Raw genomic sequence first — 19,271 nt, 5'->3', positions numbered from 1 at the left:
TGTGCCCGCACATACATACACACAAACGCTCGTCGGCTTGATGAAACACCATCGCACTTCCCAAAAGAGTATATTCACACCAATACACACCTAAAGAGACACACATAGCGGGTTGTTCAGCTGCCAAGACGAGAGGCAGCGCTTCCGCTCAAGTTCTGCCAAGTCGGGTCAAAGGTCACGCGATTCACTGGGAAGGTCCTGAGAGTGTCGCTTTCCGTTGGATCACTCGCTCATTATCGAATAACGGCATCAAGTGGCACGGAGCCGCCGCGAGATCATGTGCAAATCCGCAAGAGGAGGGATTAGCGACGAGGCAGCTGGCGCGCTGGATGACTGCAGCGGTTTTGAGGGGGAAGATGCAAACACACTCAGAAACACATGGCTTATGTTCTCCCTCACACACACACACACACACACACACACACACACACACACACACACACACACACACACACACACACACACACACACACACACACACACACACACACACACACACACACACACACACACGTCTGGGATGTCTCCTCTGCTAATGCCTCTCTCTCTTTCTGCCATCTTTCTATTAAAAATGTTGAAGTCTCCCAAGCCCGAGCCGTGATAACCCCAATGACATCACTATAGGGTTATTTTCTGAAGACGTAATAACTATGCCCTCAAACACAACTGAGAGACACCAGGCATGATAACTGCAGGAAAATGAGCAGAGGGCGCCAAGATTTGGTAGACAAAAAGGTATGCAAGAACAGTGCTGTTTAAGGCTGAAGGCATGTCATGTTATCATGACATATGCACGTGAGCAAGCAGACACACAAACACAAGCAACGCATACAAAGTCAGAGTAGCCCAGTGTTTGAAAGAAGAGACCATAAAGTCAACTTTCAGAAGACACTTGGACATCCACACACACACAATAGAGCCTGCTGCAAGTAGGCCACTCCATGCATTTGCATAGGAAAATCACAGAGTGGGCAAAAAAGAAAAAGAAAGGAAAGAAGACATGAAAAGAGTAAAAATAACACATTGTCAACGAATGTAATGGAGACCAGAGCCACAGCTCAGAGCTCAGAAACGGTCACACTTTCTTTGAGATATCACCAGCTTTAATAAAAAACATGTCTGACAACAGAGACGAGGGAGCGCGGCTCAGGTAGCCTACCCCCCCCCCGATTGTTTGGGAGAGCCTGAGTCACGTTGACTGGACCCGCACATCGCTGCCCAGAACCCTCACCGGCTGGTTTCAATTAAACAAGCCCAACTGGAGAGGGGAGAGAGGAAGGTCGCTTTCACCAAAACGGCTAGCTGTTTCGGAGCCAGGAGTTCTTTCCGCTCTCCGTTTCTGACAGATCGGTCGTTAGAAATTCGTGCAAACACAGTGTTTTGTTTTTGCCAGCGATGCCACCCCCCGCCGGCCGCCATGCAAAGCCACACAGTTCACCGGGCAAGATGGGGATGTTTGAACCCAAAGCTTGCATCCAGGGTGCTCTATGATATTTCACTGAAACAAAAAAAACAAGATTATTGCTTTGGAAATACAGAGCAGCCGCGCCAGCACTCTGATCCAAGAATCCCCTTGAATGAGATAATAATCCTCCAAAGTGAGGCTCATGCTCTGCAGTTATTGTCTCGGTCACCACAAGCTATTTTCCCCGAGACGTTCCACTCGGCTACGTGCTCAAACAACCGCAGCCTTTCTGCAAAACGACCCGTGGGAGGACGATGTGCACACGCAACTTAACGAGGAGGGAAGCCTGTGTGCTGGGGAGGTTCTGTAAGTCAACAACGCAGCACAGAAACACCTGATGAGAAGCACCTGTCAGTTCAAGAAAAGCTCAAAGGGTCAGTTCACCCAAATGAGAAAAAAACACGTAATCTCACTTACCTCTAATAACATGTTAAAATGAAGATTTTGGCATCATTTGGCCAGTTTTGGATGGAGAAATCTCAGAGACAGATGTATCAGAATCTGGACAAATAACAATCAAACTACCTGCATTCATAGAGGTGAATGAGAGAATGTGTTATTTGTATTCAGGTGAACTGACCCTTATCCCTCCTTATGTAGCTTTCAGACACTATCACATACGTTCTGTTGTTCCAGCTCTTCAATGAAGCAAGATGATGTTTACACAGAGTGAAGTATCGAAACCCAAGACATTTTTTGCAGATGCATTATTGCAATAATACGTGGGGATGTTTTAGATGATTAGCACATCATTTATACACTTTTTTGCCATTTTTTGGAAACTTCGGGATCTCCACTAGAATTTGTAATAAAGTTCTGTGGGTTTAAACAATGTTTGGCTGCACAGCAAGGCTTCAGAACTAATTGCACACTGCTGGGTCGATGGGGATTTAGAGGTAAATAACACAACACAATTACCTCTTTATAAAAGAAAGCTATAAAGGATTTGAAAACAAAGGGAACAAAGCATTAAGACAATAAGAAGCTCAAGCTTATAAGAATCACGCTTTGAATAAATAAAAAACAGATATAATCAGGGGAAAACTCTATTAGGTCAGTGGATTGTCACGGTCCGAGAAAAGGCCAACAAGCTGCCAAACAAAGAGCATGAACATAATTATGACCAACACTCTCGCATGATTTTAAAAATCCAACAACTTGCACAGAAATCGAGTGCCGGAAAAGTCACGCTGGGACATTTTGAAAGCAGAAATATTTCAATTCCAAAATTGAAAGCAGCTGCGAACCGACTGTGACTTGGCTCATTCTATTTTTCTGAGTTAGGACCTTCACAGCGGAGCAAGCGAGGAAAAGATTTTGAAAGCTTGAAAAGCAACAATCACAACAACACAACTAGAACAATTAAAGAAAAAATAAGCTCGGTACAAATGCTGAATCACAATATGGTTAACCTCTTAATAAAGTGAGAGCGTGTGCTGCGCACAGAGCGGGAGCTGCAGTGGATCCCCTGATGGAAAACTCATAAAATAAGAGGGGAGATAACAATAACACGGGCTCTCGCTCGCTGGTGCCAGTCTATCTTTGCTTGTCTCCTGCCTCTGACACTAAAGCCCTGCTCCAGCCCTCCCCCCTTTTCCTTCCCTCCTTCTTTTTCCTCCCTCCATCTCCCATCTAGCTCCTAAATTGTCCGTCAGGGCTGTGGGAGATACCCCTTCCTGTCACGGGGTCGCTCGTCTTACCAGATGAGGTGTGTGTGCGCGTTTCTGTGTGTGTGTGTGTGTGCGTGCATGCACATGAGAACTCTGCACACGATGCAGAAACTGCACACCCTCTCTCTCTCCCCTTCTTGTTGGATGTCCCTGTAGGAGGGAGGATCTGCGAAGGAGGCGACCGCACTAAATGTCACCTTGACGGTGCCCGTTGATGGACGGCCAGCGGGAAGTGAGATGTGCAAAAGAGCAGGAGTTCCTTTTGTTCTTTTTTTAAAAGACAGAAAGCAGATAGACAGAGGAGAGAGACAGGTCAACGAGGCAGCACGGCGAAGCCCGAGCTCTGAAAACAATGGAAATGGGCTGTGTGTATTCCTGCATGTGGATGTGTTGGAGTGTTTGTTGATGCTAGAGAGCTCGGTAAGTCACGTGGAAGAACAAATCATTCTGTAGCTGGGATCCATTATTACCGCCGAGAGCATGTGCCAAAATCAACCCTCCACTCTCCCTCCTTTCTCTCTACCTCCCTTCGTTTTACAAGTGAAAGTAGTGGAACATTTTCTTTTCTTTTTTTCTCTTCTCAAAGCTGGACAGACTTGGGCATATTTTATGGTCCCTTCACAGTCAGAGCAGCGCAGAGAAAAGTGATGAAGAAATCTCTGGGATGTAGTCATACTCAGGATTTATTTCCCTGCGTAGCTCTTGCTCGGGGAAAATGTACGACCCAAATCATAGCTATACCTGATCATTCCCACTTCAACTGCTCCCAATCAACCTTGCTGCGGTTGAGAGACTATAAAGCTTGGAAACTTTAGATCACAGCTTCTGATGGACCGGTCTAATTGCACTTGAAGAAATCCCTCCCTGCCGGTACAACACGGTAAAACGGCTCCATTTTGATCACGCCATTTTGATCTGCGGTACCAAAGGAGAAAAGGCATTCCCGGCGGAGATTAATACTATTTCAGTCGCACATTTGGTCCGAGCATGTGCGTTTAAGTCGGAGGAATGACCCCTCCCAAATGAGGCATGACAATCAAAGTCACAGAACAAGAGAAATGTATCTCTGATGTGAAAATAAACCCGATGATGCAAAACTCTGCGGAGCATGCACAGCTCTGGCCGCATTCATTTATTATTCTAACCCATGGTCTTGCATTGACTTTGCATGAGGCAGAAGGGGGGCAAAAAAATGAAAGAAAGAAAGACTGCGGACAGTTAACCGCGGAGCTGAAAGACTTTTCTTTTAATATACATGCACATTCCCTTTATAAACATAATTTAGCGGTAAACCGAGTTTAAAAATAGTGTGTAAATAATTTCTGTTTCAACCTGTTTAGAGTAGCAGCAGGGTGGAGTTACCATACCAAGACAATTCACTTTGCCACAGAAGACAATACAATGAGTGCTACAAAGTCGAGACAATAAGAGTTATATCTCAAAAGGTAATTTTGTGCGCTTTTACTTTAGTTTACTTTTACTAGATCTAACAATATCTGGATTTTTACTGATTCCAGATCTGGTGTGTTGAACATGGGAAAGAAAGAAAAGTCTTTGTCACTGCTTGTTGATAGAGAACTTCCAATCAGGGGGTTGTGATCCCCACGAGAGGTCACGACTAGTGTCACTAGATGACTAACATACAAGAGTTATACAAGAGTTAAAAAAAACATTCCCGGGACCCCCAAGTTTCTCTTTGCATCAAGTGTAATCTTTGTTATTTATTTATTTTGCCACTTGCCAGCCCAGTTGGCAGAAGAAAAAAAAAAGTTGCCATTGTACGTTTCTGCAAACCAAAATGTGGATGTTTTTGGATTCGGTCAGAGCATGTGACTCAGTATATCGAGTGACCGTTAATGAAAGTTACGTAGTTCAATAACGAGTATATCAAGCAAGATAAGGGCAGGTGGGAGAGGTGGTGGACGGGTCAAACAAACACAGGACTCTCACCCAGGCGACCGCAGGTATTATTTAGTCAACCTAGATACGTTTATAATAAATAGTCAAAAGCCAAAAAAAGGTTAGCCACCACAAATGAAGGTATCCAACTAAATATAATTTATATATCAACAAATATGAGAAATATACATTTTAGTATCAGTATCGAAATTCATTCATTGTATATACCCAGCCTGAGCCGTGATCCAATGTCATGGACAATGAATGTGACTCCTCAGTCACTTGAGCAGGTAACCAGCCATGTACAAAGATCTTAATCTCTTCTGAAGCTCGGCCTGGTTTGTGAAATACCAAAACTGACTGAACAGCCATTGTGGCTTGTGGCCAAAAAAAAGTTAGTTTTGCTCTTTCACTTCTAGCGTGACACTTGGCTTAACTTTAAAGAACATGGCACGGCGGAACAATACGACCCTGCTCCCGACCTTTCAGCCCCCAGAGTTTGACAAATGTGTACTGTGAGCTGTGCCAGTCGCTGCTTTCTGATGAGAAAAACAAAAGCAAACATGGTGAAATGTGAAACAACTACGGTTAAAACTTTAGAGACTTAAAGCTACAAGAGCTCGACAGAAAAAACCGAAAGAAGCGCAACTTTAATGTTCATCTGAAGTGGGCAAATGAGCTGGAGAGCAGCCGTAACGTTTCCAAAGAGAGTTACACTGTTCCACAAAATAAATGGAACAAGACAAACACTAACAAACGGTATTGTGCAAAAAAAAAAGTCATTAAGGCTCAGTTTGAATCTGCAGAAAAGCAGTCACAAAGTATCCCAATGATCATATTTGACAGTAACATAATCATAATAATCTAAATGAAACTGAATTATTTTGACTGTGAATACCATTTACAGTCTTCCTGCACTTGAGAGGAAGTTTGAACTTGTAGTCAGTGTGTGTGTGTGTGTGTGTGTGTGTGTGTATTTGGCAGCATTTGCTTGCACGCATCTATGCATGAGCGAATGTTTATCCAACTTTTATGGCGATTGTCTCGTAAAAACGGACGGCCGCTCTGGGACAACCTGCGCTCACCTGCAGGTTCACCCGGATCGACCACCTACCAGGAGGGCCGAGCAGATGCTCACCTCCTCGATGACCATTTCCAAAAGGCGTGTCCAGACGGATTACTGGGTGAATTATTACCCTGGTCACGGTCGGACTGGATTGTTACCATCCTTTCTCAAGCACATGAGCACACTTACTGAGACACACGCACAAAAAAAAAAAAAATCACAATTAGACCATGAATTACAATACACGAGGAGGCCGTTTGTTCTGCATCGTTCCTCTTCCAGTTGTTGTATAATGTCCCTTCGGAGGAACATTACATTTTAATACTAAGCTTGTGTATGAATCAAAGCGTTTCTTTTGTGTTCAGTTTGATTCGACAAAGAACAGTAAATGCTGCACTTAGAGGGCTATCAGTATCACTGTTCGACCTTTCTCTGGGAACTGTACTCATCAATATTTCAATTTGTATTAATACTGTCTCTCACACACACACACACACAACACAGAAACCAGCATCCGTATCGTATTGTCCGGCCGCGCATGACCTTCTCCTCCCTGCCTCGTTGACCTGGCTGGCGTTTTATCTCGCCCTGCCCTCCATCTTCTCTAAAGCTCCGATACCGCCTCTGATGTCCGAATCACATTTCCCTTCATGTTGGATGAGGTTCAGCATCACACAAACACGGGGAGAGCAAAAGAGGGAATGAAAGAGAGGCAGAAAGAAAAGCAGACTTTGAAGTTCGTCGCCAACAAGATTTATGAATCAGACTGATCCACAACACAGAGAGAGAGACACAAACAGATTCCCACAGACACAAAGCAGGCAGGCAGACACAAAAGAGATGCAAAGACAGAGAGATATACAACTTAACTAAGAGGGGAGTGTATGTAACAGAGCTGAAGCCATGCATAGCAACGCTTATTTCTATATCGGCCTCAGTCATCATGCGTTCCCTGACTGTGATGTCCAAAAAGCACACGACAGGCAGATACAGCGCTCCCACCTGCCTCGGGACATGATCAAGAGCCCTGGCCCTTGCTTCTTCCTTCCCAGGATTCCTTGCAACGCCGGCTGTGTCTGACCCTTGCAGGACCCTCCTAAAACTGTCTCCCTCCGCCCCTCCTTTTCCTTCATTCCCACAACTCCCAATAACACCGTCTGACATGTCCAGAACCCTCCCAAACCCTTTTCTTTCTTCATACTCACAAGCAGCTCTACCGTACGTCTCTCACTGGTGATGGGAGGGGAGGAAAGCTGGCTGACAGGGGCATCCATACACACTCCTAAATCTGCCAAGGCAAGACGCTGGCACAGACCAAAAAAATAACAAAAGCCTCCCGATCCGCGGCCGGGGCAGTGCAACACTTTATCTGCGATGGCAAAACAAAGGAAGGCCTGTTGAACACTCCGACTGTGTTTACTTTCTGGGGAGAACAATGCCTTTAAGAGGAGGAGGCAAGGACTGATGTGGCACTTGCGGGCCTCTCCGAAAAAACAACACTTCATTTTGATTCACAGTGAGTCTAAGAAAACAGTTGTAGCAGTCTGGTCTGGAGGGGCTGGAGGGGTTGAATGTGAGGTGGCAGATGAAGGGAAAGAGTATTTATTCTATGTGATTTTTTTCCAATGATTACATTTCTTTCTTTAAAGGAGTACACCACCACGTTTTCAGCATAGACTGAAGGGGACATAGCCACCTCGAAGTCATTGTTTGTGGACTACCGTTTTGAAGCCTCGAGTTTGGTGTTTTACAACCAGAAGTGACACGAGAGGATGGAGCTAAGTTCTACCGAACGCGGATTTTAGGCGGCCAAAATGTTAAAATTACCTTTCACGAACTGAAAATACACTGAAAAAGGGTTTAAGATGTCAGATGAAAACGTGGACAACTCTCAGACCGGACAACGCCGTGATAGCAACCTGTCAATCACAAGGTAGCCCCGCCCTAATGCATACCCTGCTTTATGGTCTATCTGACTCTAAATGGACAATAATTTACTCAATGAACATACTTCTTCTCTAAGTGCCTTCTGGTGTCTTGTCTTTCTAGTAACATCAGCAAAGATCATTCTTCTTGGAAACAAACATATAAACATTTTAAAAAGCCCAATCAGCGATATGCAGGTGTTTTGTCTTCAACAGCTGATGGGAAACGCCGGCTGTCACATCACTGATTACGTTGAGGCCAAAAGTGGAATAGATCCTTGAGTTATGGGGGGAAAGGTTTCCAACTCCAAACAAGGACATTGCAGGATGTGATGAATCAAAACTTGGAGTGAAATTTAAAAAAACATCCTCCTGAACTCCGAATGGAATCTGGATTCACCAACAATGGATGATTCGGCTGCCAAGAGATTTTCTCTCATAACTGTTAATTGTACCAGCTTTAAGAGGAAGAAACACAAAGATTTCTGGATGATGAAGTCATTTCCATGACATTCCAAGACACTTAGAAGCTGCTGAAGTAAAACAACTAAATATGATCATTAAAATTTCTGTTAAGCATTTCACAAAAACTGGCTGACTAAAAGAAATGCCCAGTGCACATCATACGTGACCCAGATGTGAGACTAAAGTCCCATCGGTCATGCAACGACAGATCTAATCAACAATCACTGACAATGAAACTTTCTAAGATGCCAAGAAGGTCAGAAAAAGAAACAACCTCTTTCCACTTCACGGCCCTGAGTTGTTTAAGATCACGACCGTCGATAACACATGTCCAGCCAAATTCTCTTTGTTTAAGTATTTCCAAAACAGCACACATGGTACATAGGAGAGGGAAAAAATGCCAGCTTTCCCTCATGCATGCAATCAATGGGGAGAATGGGAAATGGAGAATGTGAAAGGGTCACAACCCCAGGGTTGGAAATAATCCCCCAGTTGCTACCGGGTATCTGGTGTATAAACACTGCACTGGAAAAACATTAGTCTAAGTCTGAAGGTTTACACTATTGTACCACACGGTCCTTTGAGATCCTGTTGACTGAGGAGATACAAATAGTATGAATATGACCTGTGCATTTTGCTAATAAAACTACGGCTGTAAAGACTGTCGCATTTCAGCACAAAACCGGCCCACATTTCCAAATGTGGAAGGTCATTTGAATTCCTCCAAGTTATTAGATCTCACGCTTCTCAAACTGGAGAGACTGACTCCTCAGCCAGGTGGTATGGTAAAGTCATTTCTCCACGGGGTGAGAAAGTTCAAGCCTAGCATGAAACCAATCTAGAGTTTAATGTTTGGGAAAGCGAGCACTGAAGCGCTATATTCTCTCATTAGCCCGACAGTAGAGTCTGCAGGGAAGCAGATTGTCATCTTCGTTGCAGGCAAAGTGAGAGAGCATTTGATATTCCCATTTGGCCCGTGCAAAACTTTAAGTTAACTTAGCTAACACGATTTTGCCAAGTAATCCTTGATTTCAATAACGTGTTGAGTATGTCTCCAAATAACTGATTGCTGTATTATATTTCAGTTTCAACACTCGCAGTGGTCGAGAAGGCATCAATAACGACTGTCAAAGACATTCCGCTTAAATCATTTCACATCAGGCATTTTGGAAATGCGGTAACACAAAACACATTTCTCAAGAGAAGAAGACGCTTACACCTTTTTGTTTTTGCTCTGGGAAGTCTATTTTATATGCAGCGTGTGTGCGACCAGCAAGTAATAATATGGCATTTCAAGTCCTGGTTAAAATTTACAAAACATATATATAGACTCACATTTGTTTTTCATTTGACTGGCGGCCTTAGCCACCCGAATGTGGGTTTAGGGTTCCTGCATTACACTTCAGAGAATATAACTCCCTCTTTCTGTAGGGAAAGCCTGAAAAAAGGTGCATCGCATAATTCAAACTCAGTGGACAGCTTAAGTTTCACTGACTCTGCCCTCGGCGTCTTTTCACAGAGTCTTAAGAGGTCACCCAATTTGAATGGTCACTTATTGCCTGTGGAGCAGTTCCCTGTGGTACAAAAAGGGACCCCAAGACCACCCCAGTGTCAAAACAGCCTCAGGCTCAAGGGCTCAAAGTAATACTGGCACTGATGATGCATACCTGCACAGGAAGACCTTATGAATTACTCTCCAACTTGAGAAACTGGGGAAACCATCAAGGGGCCTTGAACCTGAAACAGCAGCCCTGAATGATTTACGTCTACAGTGGGGAAATTAAAATGTGGTCCTTTTTTTTGATTTGTGCGGTTCATATCCGCTGATAAGAATATTTCAGTTTACAATAGCAGCAGGAGAGGAGCTTGTGCAGACGACATGCAACACTCATTTCCCTTTCCAAGACTGCTCAAATATTAGAGGAGGCACATTCAAGATGAATTGTATGGCTAGTGTGTTTTTGGAAACGGGAACAATAAAGTTATCTTGCCAACAAAGGCCTTCTTACTCATGTCTAAGAAAACTGTGATTTAATATAAGGCAGAACCATGCGTAAAAAAAGGAATTTAATTAATACACAGATAAATGCAATAGGTGTCTCTGTTTTATGTGTGACTTGGACAGCCTCACTCCCCTTTTTCTTCCCCCCAGTCCAAACCTTGATCTCATTATACTTATTCCATCCAAATGTCTCTTATAAATGCCAGTGGGTGAGTTCATGCCCTCTCCCTGCCAAACAGATCAAATAGACCAATATAGCTAAATACAATGTGGCTTTCGAGTACCTTTAGAGAATAGAAAAGTCAGCACTGTACTCACCTCAGCACGCTGTGTTCTGGGCTGGCTGGCGTCCGTCTCGATGGCGTACACATCCACCAGGTAGAGGTCGGAGCCTTGTTCTCGGTCCAGCTCTGCAGCCGTCTGTATCACTCCAGTGTGCCGGCCGATGGTGAAAAGGCGTCCCACGGCTTTTCCGCCACTGCGAACAGCCACGATGTAATACTCCACTTTGGTGGCTGAGCCCCGCGGGCTTGAGGCATCCAGAGAGATGACGTTGGTGCCCGGCGGCTGGCCCTCTTTGAGGATAGTGATGTACTTCGGCTGGGAGAAAACGGGCCCATCCAACCCTTGGAGGATAATGATGAGCTCAGTTCTGGAGGTCTTGCGGCTGCCACCGTGGTCGGTGGCTGACACGGTGAGCGTGTACATGAGTCGGGACTGTACCAGCTGGGAGGCCAGACGAATATCTCCGCTGTATCTGTCCATGATGAAAGTGTCAGAGTCTCCTTCCACAAGCTCGTACTCCACTTCTCCGTTTGCCCCCTCATCGGGGTCAAAGGCCAACACTGTTGTCAGGATGGAGCCCATGACTATGTTGGGCTCAGCCACGAGGGCATTCTGGGTCATGAAAGTGGGGACATTATCATTTAAGTCTGTGATCCAAATTGTGACATTTTTCAGTGCAAAGCGGCGGAATTCAACTGGAACTGCCTGGTCAGTGGCTTTGACTGTCAGCTCGAACAGATTTGAAAACTCCCTGTCGATTTCCTTGCTGGTGTATATGAGCCCGGTGCTTGAATCAATGCTGAAGTGGCCTCCCCGGGGAATCTGTTGAACAATGGCGTACTCCAGCTCCCCGTTTATGTCTGCATCTGTGTCGTGAGCTGTAATGGTCATGACTGAAGCTGAGAGGGGAAGATTTTCAGAGATGGATTTGAAAATGTCACCAGGGGTAAATATGGGAGGGTTGTCGTTAAAATCCCTGACATGAATGACCACAGGAACGGATAAGGAGCGGGGTGGTCTGCCGTTGTCCTTTGCGGTGATGTTGAGTTTGTAAAGTGACTGAGTTTCAAAGTCCAGATTTTTAACCAAAAAGATGCTGCCGGTGTTAGGGCTGATGCTGAAAGTGCCGTGGTTGTTTGTGGCTGTGATGCTGTATGTTATGTCGGCGTTCTGACCAGAATCTGCATCAGTGGCGGTCACCGAGGCCACCAGCTCCCCTATCCTCATGTTCTCCAGGACGTCCACAGACAGTGAGGATTTAGGGAAGGAGGGGGAGTTGTCATTCTCATCCAGGATGCTGATGCTAAGCATACAGGAGGAGGACAGGGGCACAGCTCCAGCATCAACAGCTATGATTTTTAATGAATAGGAGGATGTAGATTCATAGTCCAGTTTTCCTACTAAAGTAATTTGTCCAGAGCTGCTATCAATAGTGAACTGTCCTTCCTCGTTGCCCTCGGAGATGTGATAATGAACCAGTCCGTTTTTGTTCTCATCCACATCGGAGGCGGAGACCCGCAGCAGTTGAGTCAGGTTTTGAGCCGACTCTGAGATGGAGGCCTGGTAAATGTCTTTAGTGAATTTAGGAGGGTTGTCGTTGATGTCTTGAATGTATACTTGTACTTTGGCCTGGTCTCTGAGGGGCTTGGGGAGACCCTGGTCCGACGAGACGACCACGAAGCTGAACACGGCGGCGCCTCTTTGTCTCATGAGCGTCTCGCGATCAAACTGCAGCGTGCTGGTCAACTCCCCCGTGATGGCGTTCAGCTCAAAGTTGGGCTGCGGAGTCTCAAATGTGTATCTCACCTCGCTGTTTGGGCCAAAGTCCTTATCCTCGGCAAAAACATGGCCAGCCAGCGACCCCCTCTTCTGCTCTTCCTCAAAATGAAACACATAATTGGTGCTGTTAAAGAGGGGACGGTTGTCGTTTACGTCATCTAGAATCACGCTGACATTGACGGTGGCACTTAGCGGCTCCACAGCCCGGTCTTTGGCCACAACCACTAAGTTATATCTGTCTTGTATCTCCCGGTCCAGCTCTGCTTTGATGTACAGCTGCCCATCTGGAAAAATACCAAACAGATCGCCTGTGTTGCCACCGGCGATGTCATACATAATCTCCCCATTGAGACCAGAGTCTTTGTCGGTGGCCTCCACTTTGAAAAAGCGGCTGTTGACAGGCTCAGACTCCAGGATGATGACCTCATACGAAAGCTGGTCAAACACTGGCGAGTTGTCGTTGACGTCGTAAACGCTGACGATGAGGATGAGGCTGGAGGTGTGCTGGGGGACCCCCATGTCTGATGCGATGACCTCGACCTCGTAAGAGCTCGTGGTGACCTCCAGCGGCCCGGTCAGCGTGATGAGTCCGTGCTTCTCATGAATGTGAAACATGCCTTTGGGGTTCTGTTTGAGATTGTAAACTACCGCGCCGTTTGTGCCTTCATCAGGATCAGATGCTTTGGCCTGGAATATAACGTGACCTGTGCTCCAGTTTTCCACTGCACTCACATGCTCCACAGCGTGAAAAAAACGAGGGGCATTGTCATTTAAATCCTTCACCGTGATGTTAACCGAGGCCTCTCCTGTGATCTCCCCAGCTCTCGCTACAACCTTCAGCTGATAGAAGCCCTGCTCCTCTCTGTCTATCTGGCTCGATGCTGTGATCTGACCTGCGCTGTTCACCAAAAAAAGCCCCCTCTGGTCGCCTGAGGTGATCAGATATGAAATGTTTGTGTTCAGATCTACAGTAGTGGCTGACACGGTCCCTATAACTGTCCCGATGCCCACGTTTTCAAACATGACAAAACTGTACACTTCCTGGCTGAAGACTGGGGGGTTATCCTGTGTGTCAATGACAGTTACAGTCACTATGGCCTGGGTGTGTGAGCGCAGGCCGCCACCATCTGCCGCTGTCACCTGCAGCTGGTAAGCAGTCTTCTCCTCTCTATCTAGGGGCACAAGCGTGGTAATTTTCCCTGTGTTGCTATTAATGCGGAATTTGGAAGCATCCCCAGCTGTAATTATATATTTGAGCGTGCCATTTCGGCCTAAATCGGGGTCTGTGGCTGAAACGGTGGTTACATAAGAGCCTGAGGGCTCGTTCTCTTTCACGTTGGCAAAATACTGCACTGGGTAGAAAACCGGCCTATTGTCATTAATATCCCTCAGGGTGATGTTGACTTTCCCTACAGAGTGCAAAGGGGGGCTGCCCGCGTCTGCTGCCTGGATGTGAAGTAAGTAGGAGGCCTGGTTCTCCCTGTCTAGCTCCGCGGCCGTGCTTAATCGCCCTGACGAGGCATCCAGGCGAAACAGCTCCTGGACACTGGTTGGAGTCTCGGCATCAAATGAGAACCGGACAGTTCCATTGGCCCCGACGTCGTCGTCTGAGGCCGACAGCACCAGCAGCTCAGTGCCGGCAGGAGCATGCTCCACCAGCGAAACATGATACGTGCTCTGCGTAAATGTGGGCACTTGGTCGTTCACATCAGTGATGTTAACTATTAGTTTAGTGTAAGACATCTTGGGCTGCAGCCCCTGGTCTTTGGCACTAATGTTAAGCACAATTTCAGACGCTATCTCCCTATCCAGCGAAGCGGCGCTGGTCACCAGACCACTGTTTTCACTGATGGAGAACCAGCCCAAAGCGTTTCCAGACACCAGGGAGTAGCGCAGGTTGGCATTCTGCCCAGAGTCACCGTCTGTAGCAGAAACCCCTTTAATGTAGCTGCCTTTTGGTATGTCTTCACTGATATCTACCCTGTACAGTGTCTGCTGGAATATGGGTGGGTGATCGTTGATATCATTCACAAAAATAACCAGACTGGCGAAGGAGGACCTCGCAACAGGCGTGCCGTTGTCCGACACCGACACAGTCAGGTTGTATGAGGAAATTCTCTCTCTGTCCAACACACTAGCCACTTTAATCAGACTTAAATTGGGCACGGGGGACGTGTGCACTTCAAAGTGCCTCTGCTCGTTGCCCCCTAAGATTGAAACTGATATGTTGCCGTTAGCTGTGGGGGAGTCCGAATCTGAAACAGTCAGCAAAGCCACGACTGTGCCAATCTGTGCGTTTTCATCGACGGAGGCAAATTTAGAGGTCGTGGGGAAATACCTGAACTTCACTACCGGGTCGTTATCATTCACATCTAAAAGTTTGACCGTGGCTTCTGTTCTGCCTGACAGGGAGGGCACCCCGTTGTCTACTGCATGAATAGTCAGGGAGTACTCTTTCTTACTCTCATAATTCAAACCCTCTTTTATAATAATAGTACCGGCTTTGGGGTCAATTTGGAAAGGTGTTCCCTCATCTAAAAAATACCTGATCTCAGCATTGGCTCCCTCATCCTGATCTGATGCTGTAATCTGCAGAATACTAGAGCCCACTGCTGCGTCCTCACAAACACTGTTTTGATATTGGTCTTGATCAAAAATAGGGGGGTTGTCATTTATGTCTTGAATAGTGACGTTCACTTGCAGGTAACCAAACTTTTTCGGGTCTCCTTTGTCCTCCACTTCCACCAGGAGCTGGTAGAAGGGAGTGACTTCCCTGTCCAAGCCTCCAGTCGAGACGAGGTGCAAGAATGCCCCCTCTCCACTAGGATTGACTGTAATATCCAGGCGGAATTTCCTCTGCTCGTTGCCTTTCACTATTCTGTACGTGGTGTGATCAACTCCGTTACTTCCAATGTCAGAGTCCGTGGCGGTGTCCAGAATCACTTGCCGGCCGCTGCTGGCGTCCTCCTTGAAGGAAACGACAATCGACGTGTCTGGAAACACCGGAGAGTTATCGTTAATATCCAAAACCACTATCCGGACCTCGGTGGGGTACGTGGGCTGGCTGGACAGCACCACGACGTTGATGACATCACTCTGCAAGAGCTCCCTGTCAATCACCGAGGAGGTGTAAATGACTCCGGTGGTGCCGTTAATTGCAAAAAGTTTGTGGCTCTCGCTGAAGCGGTACGCGAAGCTGGGCTTGGTCTCTATCGTGCCCACGTAGGAGCCGACGGGCTGCTCCTCCAGGACCTGGAACTCTTGACGGACTTGGCTGGATGCTGAGTACCGCGACAGAGTCCACAGCGCCAGTAAAATCAAATGAAACCGGCCCAAGCCCCTACCTGTGAGCGCCATGGTCAGTCAGCCGGTCCCCCCTTTCTCAGACAGAGTCCATGCCTATGATGCATCCACTTCACTCACTAAAGCATTGTATTCCAGCAGATGTGCAGGGAATAAAAAAAACAACTCAATGGTAAAACCCAGCAGCGACCCTTTCCACAGATATACTGTCCCAAAGTACTCCACAAGTGTTATTCTGTATCCTGCGCAGCGTTTCGATGCAACAAAATCCTCCTTGAATGGAGAGAATGAGTCCTGCAGATCTGGAAAGTTTCAATTCAACTCCGCAAAAAGCAAAAAAACAGGCAGGAAACTGGCAATCCTTTGAAAGATAAAACAAAACGTCCTCACTCCTGGAAGATGCGTGAACAAAATAAAAATAAAAAAAAGTTTATCCAAAGTTAGCGCGCGAGTGAGCGACGTTGAGAGCGAGCAGGCGGCTGAGCCTATGCGCACCGTCCCGTGGAATAACGGTGCTTCAGTCATATTGTGCGCAGGAGTCCCTGTAAGTTAGGACAAAGCTGGAGTTCCACAAACTCCCTCCCATCACTGATCCCATTGGATGCCGGTGCTCCTGCCCGCCCTCACACTGCCCCCCCCCTTCTCTATATTGTGCTAGAGAGGATGTCAATCAAAAGAGACAGGTAACGATGCCCAGAGCGCTCTTAATTACTCCACTAACAGATTAACTTAATGTGTGTTCAAACGATTAATGGGCTCAGGATACGAAAACAGAAACACACATCCTATGACAGAAACCATGCTCGCAATTAACATATATTTTTAAATACTTGGAATAATAGGAGGTGATCTAAAGACATTAAATGTGTATAGTTGCTTTAAAATCAAATGTGAGGAGCAAAAAGTCATGTTTGGAGTGTCATTAGTAGTACTATAATGAAACCATTGAAATATGATCATATGATTCAATAAACATAATTATGTTTATTACAATTTTCTGTAACAGCAACCCAGTATTTCAATATAATGGTCTAATTGTGTTGGGTAATTTAAATTATTTGCATTGTAGATTGTACACTGAAATTTATGGATTTATGGAATGTGGTCTCTTCAGTTATTTTGGAGACAAATGTTATTAAAATATGTATATATATTTCTCAATTAAGGTAGGTGTCTAATAAAGCTCAATGTTAAGTGTAATTTCCAGAACTCATAATTGCCATTGAGATATTTGCATATAATCGAAGGTGCAGGAAGCTTCATTTTATGGGTAAGTAGCTCCATCTACCGGCCAAATGATGGTACTTCCAGCCAAAATAGATTTCAGTAAAACTTTCTGAAGAGCAGGAGGCAAACATTTAAACATTTGATAACTTTGGTGTTGTGTTCAGCAGGTTTTTTTGTCTTTAGTCACGTTTGAACAACATGTTAAAACGTATGGAAACACAAAGTTATTAGAAAATACTAGCCATGTAACGATTAAGAGTAGATCTTTCTGGTAGAAGTTTTTGGATGTAAAATTATACTCATGCAAAAGTATTAGTTCGTCCTGCATGTGATGAAAGGTGAGCTGAGCCGTAGCAACAATCTGATCCGATCATTATTTTACTACAAACGTATCGGCACATGAATGTAGTTGTTTCTAAAGTTCCTAAACTACAACTGACACTAAGTAGAACAGATCCTCGCCCTGCAAATTAGAAAATACTGATACAACCGGATCTCCCTTTATGTTCAGGGGAGTATCGCTGTTTCCTCTGTAGGAGCATCAAATCCTCAACTTGGTGAATCAACATGAAATGCTGTTGAATAAAACATCGTATCTGTTTTTTACTGTTCTATGAAAACCACAGATTAAATGTAAATATATATATATATATATATATGAAAGTGTAAAGTGAAATTTAAATACACAACACTGTTATTTCAAAGAAAATAGATACAGGGTTAATATATATATATAAAATTGTATGTATTGGTAAAAAAACCCTGTATTTGGACAATTCTAAATGCTATTCTCAGATTTAGTTTTCTGTTGTGTACGTCTGCTATTCTAGCTCTACAAAGCTCTCTAAAGTGACGAACACTGTAACTTCCTAAAATGAGTCTAGTCATGCAAACCTTGAAACTTACCTCAAATTAAGTTGCATAAATATTTCCCATTTCTGCTAGATGAGCAGATCATTTTCACATCTGCATATTATTTCATTCAGTTAGAATATTGCCATTTTAGCAATATGGCTTCATATTCAGTCTGCATGACTTTTCCAGCAGTGTTCACATCGCAGTTCTATGGAGTAAAGACAGTTAGTAGAAATAAGGCAGATACTAATAATACTACTGTAGTACTATCTTAAATCACTTTACCACAAAAGACGTCCGAATGAAGTGCTTGCACGTGGTCATTAATTGCACTACCTTCACTAATTACAATGTGGGTAAAGACATCATGTGGAATTCAAGGCATTAATCATTTCCAGAAACATATTTCAACAAACAGGCCCAGTTGAAATGAGTTCATTGAAAAGTCTAATTGCAGTGGGAGGAGCTGTTTGAATCCTACGTAGAGGATCTGGGAAGAGAACTCCTGCGCTCCACTTCATCTGTCCTGTGAAATAACATTACGGAGGATAATTACAACCCTCGTAGTTTAGAGGGACGTAAATGTTTACTCAGGGTTTGGTATTTGACAATTTGTGGCTTCCGTAATCAGGCCGTCCGCTGCCTGGACGTTAAGTAGCACATGAGTCAACTGGTGTAATTGAATTACAGAGTGGGCTGGACTGGTCGGTAGCATGACACACATTCAATGTTTTGGTTGCAGACAGAGCATCAAAGTAGATTACTTCCCCGCCAGGAGACGTTCCGCTAACCTGATTACACCGGCTAAGCCAGGAGCTCTCAGGATGCTTTTGATAGAAATATCAAGTTGTGTTGTTGCCGAACCGAGCATTCATTTTTACATGGAGATGTTGATCCGATGGGCTGCACCGACATTAAAAACACATGCAAATACAGCAGCAAAACGAAAATCAAAGTCTGTATATACATTTTTTTTACCCTGCTGTAATAGCTAAGCCTTATTTTCTCTCACAGAATTCACTGACAAAGTCAGTCTGTCAGTGAATCAGTGGGTCAGTCGTGTCCTCAAAACCTCACCTCAGTGAGTCCGTTTACTTTGGTGAGTCACAAATAAAAATGGCCGCCGCTCTGACCATCCTGCTATGTAGTTTTGACTGTCCGTTCTACTCATATTTCATTTATATGATTTTCCCTTTATGCCAACATCTGGCTGACATGTCAACACAATATCTCCTATCTCATATCTTCCCAGCTTCAAAGTAAATGTTTTACATTTCCGATTGATTTATTCTTATTGAGATGAAATCTCTTTTCTGCATTAACACATGAG

At 45.0% G+C, this 19,271-nt stretch overlaps 1 protein-coding gene across 1 annotated transcript in view; it reads right to left on the bottom strand.

The window, feature by feature from the left end:
* The window catches only part of fat4 (FAT atypical cadherin 4), a 98,060-nt gene extending 81,413 nt beyond the window's left edge, over positions 1–16,647 (bottom strand). The window contains exon 1 of the mRNA XM_076105196.1: positions 10,811–16,647. Within this exon, the coding sequence (XP_075961311.1) occupies positions 10,811–15,913 (5,103 nt within the window). The 5' untranslated portion in view covers positions 15,914–16,647. The remainder of the gene's footprint in view (positions 1–10,810) is intronic.
* Between the last annotated feature and the right edge of the window lie 2,624 nt (positions 16,648–19,271).

The sequence above is a fragment of the Anarhichas minor genome, unplaced genomic scaffold (assembly GCF_050575085.1).
Source record: "Anarhichas minor isolate MPS153535 unplaced genomic scaffold, ASM5057508v1 ptg000031l, whole genome shotgun sequence".
Taxonomy (NCBI): domain Eukaryota; kingdom Metazoa; phylum Chordata; class Actinopteri; order Perciformes; family Anarhichadidae; genus Anarhichas; species Anarhichas minor.
Note: the sequence above shows the minus strand (reverse complement) of the source record. Positions and strands in the feature narration are given on the sequence as shown.